The sequence below is a fragment of the Coloeus monedula genome (assembly GCF_965178545.1).
Source record: "Coloeus monedula genome assembly, chromosome: 7".
Lineage (NCBI taxonomy): Eukaryota > Metazoa > Chordata > Aves > Passeriformes > Corvidae > Coloeus > Coloeus monedula.
The window spans coordinates 12,391,730-12,399,399 of NC_138787.1; the positions used below are offsets into that span (position 1 = coordinate 12,391,730).

Genomic DNA, 7,670 nt, shown 5'->3' on the forward strand with positions numbered 1-7,670 from the left:
AGGAAAAGTTGGTGAGTTCAAGTCCTGCAGACTTAAACTGAAAGCAGGCAAGATCAGAGTGGTGCTATATGAAAAGGAAAACACTTAAAAGAGTTGGGGAGGACTGTTAGCTGAAGAAGAAGAAATAATTTTGTCCAGTGGCATGAATCCTTGCCCAGTCACTCACATTTTGCTACTTATTCTTTCACTTTAACAGCAGTTTCACCAGGAACTCTTTATGCCCACATCCTGTGGGAAGTTTGTCATTCTCTCCACCCAAATGGTTTTAGGATGATTTGTAAATGTGCTGCTCTTGGGATGGGCTGGCAGCATGTGTGAGGATCCTGCCTGTGTTCAGCTGGCTGCCACCTTCTCCCGTTGGGCGAGTATTCCCACAACCTGAGTATTCCCACCACCTGTGTGAGGGTTCACTCAGTTCTCAAAGCAGTGCAAATTCAGGTGCTGATGAGTTTAGATTCTGTTGGCTGGCTGTTTCTGTAATCTCTTAAGATCTCCTGCAGGTAATTTGAAGACCAGGGAGAGGTGGAAACAAAATACATGCCATTAAGGGTATTATGCTGTACAGCAGGGTGTCTAGTGCTACATTTTTCTCCAGAGGTGTTGAGTGTTCAGCCCTTGCTGGTCAGCTTTTTTATTCTGACCCCTAAATAACATGGGCACATTCTCTCAGAAATTATTCAAATCTGCCTCTTTTCTACTAGAGATATTTCAAGTTATGAACAGAGAATTGCATGTTTGATCTGCAATGACTCCTTTGCAATGTGCTAAAAAATATAAGTGAAAACTTTGGGAATTCCCAGATATTAATTTCTGTGTGTGCTTTCTGTAAGTGTGCCTTTGCTTGTCATTCTGTTCTGTTATTGACAGCCACTGGAACTCCCCAGGCCCCAAATGTGGCTGACTCTTGTGGATGCCAACCATACATTCCTAGCTAGGCGGAATGTTATCCTGGACATATCTTCTGAGCTTGGCCTAAGTCTTCTACGTTAGTTTTGTATGTGTAGCCACTTTGCATTTAGGCCTGATTGGTCCAGGTATGTGAGTGCAAAGATGGATCCATACCTCCTTCAGTCTCTTTGCTAGGAAGATCTAACATGTCTTGGGGACATGTCAGCTTATAGCCTGTTGAAAAGTGCCTTGCTCTTTGGATTCCTTCCATCTTTGACCCAACTTGCCATGCATGTAGTAACCAAGTATCTTGCACTGGGTTTTGAACATTGATAAGGCATTTCTGTGATAAAAAATGTACAGATTTCTATTTAGTATTTTGTTAAACTGGTTTTTACTGGATTTTTCAGGAAGGAAGAGATGCTGGTTTCAAATCAGCAAGAACTTGCTTAGCAAGAACACTGGTTCTTTATTGGAGAGTATGGATACGCTGCGGGTCACTCTCTGGTTCAAAGTGAGCATTAAGGTGTTAAGGTTCGTTTTCAGAAGGATGAAGTTCCAGTTGGTAAAATCTCTCCCCTGCTATTGTGAAATACCATCTATCCACAGAGCTGCACCAGAAGGTGTCGTGGAGGTGGTGCAGCACCCCAGGGCCCTATGCCATGGCGCAGTGCCTGCTCCCGTTGGTAGAACTGTCTTCAGCAGCTGTGGGACGGGTGGGAAGGGAGCTGTATTCCACGGCTGGTGGCTGCTAGGGGCCGAACGCCGCCAGGGAGTGTGCTGCCTTTTCTGACAGCAGACCAGAAGGCTCGCAAGGAGGAAGGCGAATTAGTGGTATTATAAAAGCTTCCTTCTCCTTGAATTAAAGTAGCAGTGGTTTGTGAGTGCCTGGGAAGCGGCGAGAGGCGACTGCAGGAAAAGCCTCGGCAGAGGGAGACCTTTGCATCCGCACTAGCAGATTCGGTTTGCTCAAGAACGGGCGCAAGAGCAGCCGGAAAGGTGAGCAGACGGGCCCCGACACGGGCCACTCCCCCCGGGCCTCCGGAAGTTCAATCCCGAGGGAAGCGCCGCCCCTGGTCGGGCCCCGCCTCCGGTGGCGGCGGGGAGCGCCCTCCGTCCTGCGCGGCTGCGGCGCGGCCATGGAGCTGCCCCTGCTGCTGGCGGTCAGCTACGAGCTGAGCGAGGCCGAGCTGGCGGCGCTCAAGTTCCTCAGCCGGGAGCTCGTCCCCAGGAGGAGGCTGGAGGCCGCTCGGAGCCCGCACGACTTGTTCGAAGCGCTGCAGGAGAAGGGCGTGCTGGAGGCGGGGAACCTGGCCTTCCTCAGGGAGCTCCTCTACCGCATCGGGCGGATCGACCTCCTGGTTGCCCACCTGGGCTCCAGCCGGGAGCAGGTGGAGAGGGAGCTGCGGGTGCCGGGCAGGGCGCGGGTGCCGCCCCTCAGGTGAGTGAGGGCGCCGGGCCGGGCCGGGCCGGGCGGCGCTGCGGGACCGGCTGCCCGCCTCATTCCGTCACCTCCCCTGAACAGGGCTGAGCGCTGGAAGCGCACAAGCGGCTTCCAAGAGAAAGTGGGAACAGGCCCTACGGAGAGGCGCGATTGCAGCCCGACAGGAGGGAGGACACGGGGCTGTGCTCGCAGCTCCCCAGAGCTTCGGCGTGGCTTTCTGCAGGAGAACTGAGATCTGTTTAATTGCTGCTGAAAAGGGTTTGACTTCAGGCTGTCCTGGGACTTGTGTCCTCTATCTAAAACGGAAAAAAAGGGGGAATATGAGCTGGGGGGACAGTAGACGAAAGGGGCAGTGCAGTAGTACGGAGTTAAATTGTGCTCGGAAACACGATGAAACAACCCCCTCCACTTCTTTCTCTAGATACTTGCTCTTTCAGCTGTCTGAAGATATCACCGAAGATGAGCTGATGTCTTTCAAGTTACTTTTGGTCAAAGATTTACCAAAAAGCAAGCTAACCCGTGAGACTGTAAGCACCTCTTTAATACTTTTTTAAAATTATTACTATAATCCACAGAGGCTGTTGGGTTACTCATGGGGGAATGAGCGTCACTCTTCTTTATGGCATCACTCTTACGGTGAAAACACAAGAAAAAGGGTGCCCCTGCATGCATATGGGACTTGTTTGGGCTGGTGTTGGGCACAGCTTTTGCAGCTGTGTCATAGCCAGCTGTGCCAGGGACTGAGGCCATCACATCCAAGCACCCCACGGGGGTCAGGGTACTCAGTGGCTTTAATCAACAAAAAACTGATGAGCACGTTCACTTATCTTGCCCAACAGACTTTTTTTTTTCTTCTTTCTAAGTCATTATCAAATACAGAAAGTCACCCACTGTGGGTATTATTTTATGATTTTCTTTTTATTTTTAATGCAGAAAATACAGACGTAAGCAACAGATCCTTCTCAAGGTTAAGGCCAATGAGCTTGGAATTCACAAGTAGCCTTGCAGGAGATCCAGTGCTTTTATGCTGTCCCAGCCTGCAGTTCTGACTCCTGGGTACTTTGTTCTGTCTAATAAAAGTTTTGAGGATTTTCCTTCTTTACTTAGAGTGGAGACTGTGATAGCTGTTCTAGTAAATTCTTGGGGTGACCACTGTGCTCTGCTACTCACTCTTTGATGAGTTTCTGTCCCTCGGGTCCCCTTTTGCTTCAGAGTGATCTCCACACCACCATGAGGTTATACCCTTTTTGCCAGTGCTTAATATGGTCACTGCAGTGATTCTTGTTTTTCAGTTAAGTGCACAAGATAGCCACTGAAAGTTGAATGAAAGCAATCATTAAAAATGTTGTAATATATTCCTGTATGACCACTGTTAGATGTCCTGGGTTAGATCGTAATTAGATCTTGGCACCTCTGAGCTACAGAAAGGAAATGAGTATGTTTTGAGATGTTGGTACTTAACAGTACTTGTAGGTTTTGCTGAACTAGGATTAACTGGCTCAGCTGGGGTCTCAACTGAGCTCCCAGTCAGCTGGATTGACTCTGTGGGTCGCATATGCTCTCAGTACATTAAAGCTTAAGTGCATGTGCTGCAACTTTGCTCCCAGTGGCAGCATGGAGGTGCACTAAGAGCAAACTGCCTTTCTGATTACCCAGACAATGCTCGACATTCTCACTGAGATGGAAAAGAAGGGCCTTCTGGGAAAAGACAACCTAAGTATGCTGAAGAGTCTCTGTGAAAAAATTAACATCAGCCTGTGGAACAGAATTGAAGATGGATTAAACCTATTTGGTAACACAGAACAAAACAGCCTCTTCCCCATAGTTATTGTCGAGGTGTTGTGTAGTTATTGTACAGGAGTAATCATGAATGCTTTGCAGGCCAAGAAGAGATGCTCGTCACACAGGAAGAGAGGGGCAGTACAGGAAGCTCTAGGGGGCATCTGGTGTCATCTGTAGCACCCTATCTTCCTGGCAATTTTAATGATTCTTCCCAGGTAAGTTAGTTTATTTCTTAGAAACATCATCATTTTGTCTTAGCTCACCTGTCCATGAAGTGAACAGTTGTTCTAAGACCAGCTGTTAAAAGCACTGTCTAGAAAAAGAAAAATGCGCAACTCTGCATCCTTTATTCTGAAGCTTTGTCACCAGCACAGCTGCTGCAGTGTTGTACTTCAGAAACATCTACAAGGCAGGGATAGCAAGGTAGGCTGAATTGATGGTACCAGGAATTAGGCAGCTGGCTTGGCATGGAGATGAGAGTGAACAGAGCACCCTGTGTGGGCTGAGCCTGACTTTGGTTGTCCAGCAGGGTGCTGTCCTGCATAGACTGCCAAAGGCAGTGGGGCAGGGCACTGCCAGGCCCTGGGAGCAAAACTGTTCAGGGAGAGCTGCCTGGACAGGAGGCCATCTGGCTGTGTACCCTGCTGTGCCACTCCCAACGGCTGAGGAGCCCCTGGAGGACAGCGCAGGAGTTTCACCAGGAGTCTTTCTTTTCAGCTGCTTGAAGCTTACAAAATGACCAGCCGACCCTGTGGAGTGTGCCTGATCCTGAATAATCACAATTTTGCAAAAGCTAGGGAAGGAGTGCTGGAACACAAACACATGAAGGATCGGAATGGTACAGACGTGGATGCAGGTACAGTGAATGTTAAGGATGAGTTTGTGAATCTTTAAAAATAGAAACCTTGCTTCTCTTCCTAAAGGTCTAAATTTCAATCTTCCCTTTCTAGGATACTTTTGTCGTAGTGGCTCAGTCAGCCGTTTACCGTGCTGACACACCCTAATCAACTCATCACGTTTTTAGTGCCCAACACTGAACAATTCACTAGCATTTTGCAGTTCTAATGAGGTTACTGCAACCTTAACCAGCACCCTGAGCCTGGACTTTACAAGCTAGGCTAGCTTTGCATCAGCCTTGTGCATTGCTAATTCTAAAATATGCAGAATTGGAAGCGTCTGCTGCTGAACCAGACATGGGCATTGTTTAACATCCAACTTAAAAAAAGGGACAATGTTGGCACTCAGGGGCCCTGATTTTAGCAGGCTGTTGTACAGCAGCAGAGCTCACGGTGGGTCCTAGGGTCTGTCAGATCAGTGTATTTGCAGTGTCTGTGCCAAGAGATAAAATCCAACAATGGGTCTTCCCTCACTGAACTGAACTACACCTTTAGTTCAAGTCAGAGCACAAGGTTTCTCCTCCTGTGACATGGGTACCACCCAAATCAGTTGAGCTCTCCTCTTGGGTAAAGCAACTGCACTGTCCAACACCTTTTGAGAGATGAAGGGACTAGCTGTAAAGTGAGTGGGGAAAAGAGATACGGCTTTCTTAATAGTTGTGCATGCTTTCCAGACAGAGGCACGATGGCAAGAAAGCCTTTTAATGACAGTTAAGGGAACTCAGTAGACACATGATCAGTGATGAGACTCCTATAGTATTTTCAGACTAGGAATATAACTGCATGGATGTAGTCGTGTAGCAGATGACCAATTATGTCTAGAAATGGCAATCTGCAATTGCAGAATGCAACTTTCATATCATGAAATGTCTCCTATTTTCCTTCTGTTTGCTTTCCAGAGGCTCTGAGGAATGTCTTTAGCAAGCTTCATTTTAGAGTAGAAGAATATAGAGACCTCACTGCAGAAGAAATCCGAAAGACTGTGAACAACTTCCGGAATGAAGACCATGAAGACAAGGACTGTTTTGTTTGCTGTATCCTGTCTCATGGGAAAAAAGGCATTATATATGGTGTTGATGGGCAGGAAGTACCTATCCGGGAACTGACCACTTCTTTCACTGTACAGAATTGCAACTCACTTGCTGGAAAACCGAAAGTTTTTTTTATTCAGGCCTGCCAAGGTGATGCTTTCCATAAAGGTGTGACCATCGAAACAGATTCTGGAGAGCAAGATTCTTCTGTAGAGCGAGATGCGAGGTTTCAGCTCGAATGCATCCCCGCAGAGGCAGACTTCCTCCTGGGCATGGCGACCCTGCAGGATTACGTCTCCTACAGAAGTCCCAGGGAGGGAACCTGGTACATACAGGCACTGTGCCAGCACCTGGAATACAGCTGTCCTCGGTACTTATGTTTCCATAAGCTTATTTTTGGCAACACCTCAATTTTCCTTCTGGTGGACAGGGACTTGATGTAGATGCAGAGGTAGATGATAGGGAGTGGGAATGCTCACTCAGAGTGCAAACAGTAATGTAGGACAGAGCAACACCATGTGGACTGTTCAAAGCAACTCGGGGAAGTGCTGAAGCTTATTAAGAACTGGAGCTGTTAGCACTGGTATATATTAAGATAGTGAGAATGTTGTTATTTTGCTGATGTTAACTGCCTGTAATACAAACTGTACTCATGTCTTTGCAGAGGGGAAGATGTTCTCACTATCCTGACAGCGGTAAATCAAGAAGTGAGCAGAAAATCTTGTGAGCGGGATGCAAAGAAGCAGATGCCACAGCCCAGTTTCACACTGAGGAAGAGGCTCATCTTCCCTGTCAACTGAATGGGAGGGAACTGCAGGGCAGAGAGTGCTGCAGCAGCCTGGAATTGGCTGGTTTCACTCAGAATTTGATCAAACACAACAGACTTTCAAGTGTCTACTCTTACCAAAAGAGCAGATACTTTTAATTGAAAATACAACTGAGGAGAAAAAGCCCTAAGAAATTTGTGTTAATATGTGTAACACTTCATACTTCAGAGCATCTCTGAGCTGGTCTCTGATTTACCTCTGATTTATTTAGCTGATCTCTCTCAGATCTGTGGTTTGCTGGCTAAAATACACTCAGTGGCCTTATCAGCTGTGTCACATTGCTATTGCTTTCATAAGGTATCTTTACAAGGCAACTTTCAGAAGACAACCATTATAAAGCCTATTTTGCAAAATAAACGGGAGAGTGCTGTAAATTTTATAGGATATAATCAGCCCACATCAGTGTGTTTTGTTACTTGTCCTCATAACTTAAAGTCATTCATTTGTAGTGGCTTAGTACGCCTCAAGATAAAGTCAAGCACTTGTTACCCAGCATCCTCAGCAGGATGTATCTGTGACCTGGATATCAGATATCCTCTACATCGAGTAGTCTCAACAGTGAAAATCAGTTGCTCTGGTACAGCTTCATGTTTCAAGATGTCCAGGTGCCCTGTGTTCACTTACCTTGCTCATCTTTGAGTCTTAGTTCTAAGCACAGGAGAAGTCACTAGGTGAGTACCCAGCTCCTTAAAACATTTTGTATTGCCTCCCGTGGTGAGCACACACAGAGAACTCTCTGTCTACCCCCGTTTTGTCACAAATCTGTAGGGCTCACCTAACATCAGCTACCGAGATGGTACAA

The 7,670-nt window shown here is 47.1% G+C and overlaps 1 protein-coding gene across 1 annotated transcript; it reads left to right on the forward strand.

The window, feature by feature from the left end:
* Positions 1–1,982: 1,982 nt before the first annotated feature.
* On the forward strand, positions 1,983–7,251 carry LOC309574822 (caspase-8-like). Its single transcript, XM_082284740.1, has 7 exons — positions 1,983–2,329; positions 2,754–2,859; positions 3,989–4,124; positions 4,214–4,329; positions 4,832–4,970; positions 5,910–6,411; positions 6,706–7,251. Exons 1-7 carry the CDS (start codon positions 2,028–2,030, stop codon positions 6,839–6,841), a joined length of 1,437 nt encoding a protein of 478 aa, XP_082140866.1. The 5' UTR covers positions 1,983–2,027; the 3' UTR covers positions 6,842–7,251.
* Positions 7,252–7,670: the final 419 nt, after the last annotated feature.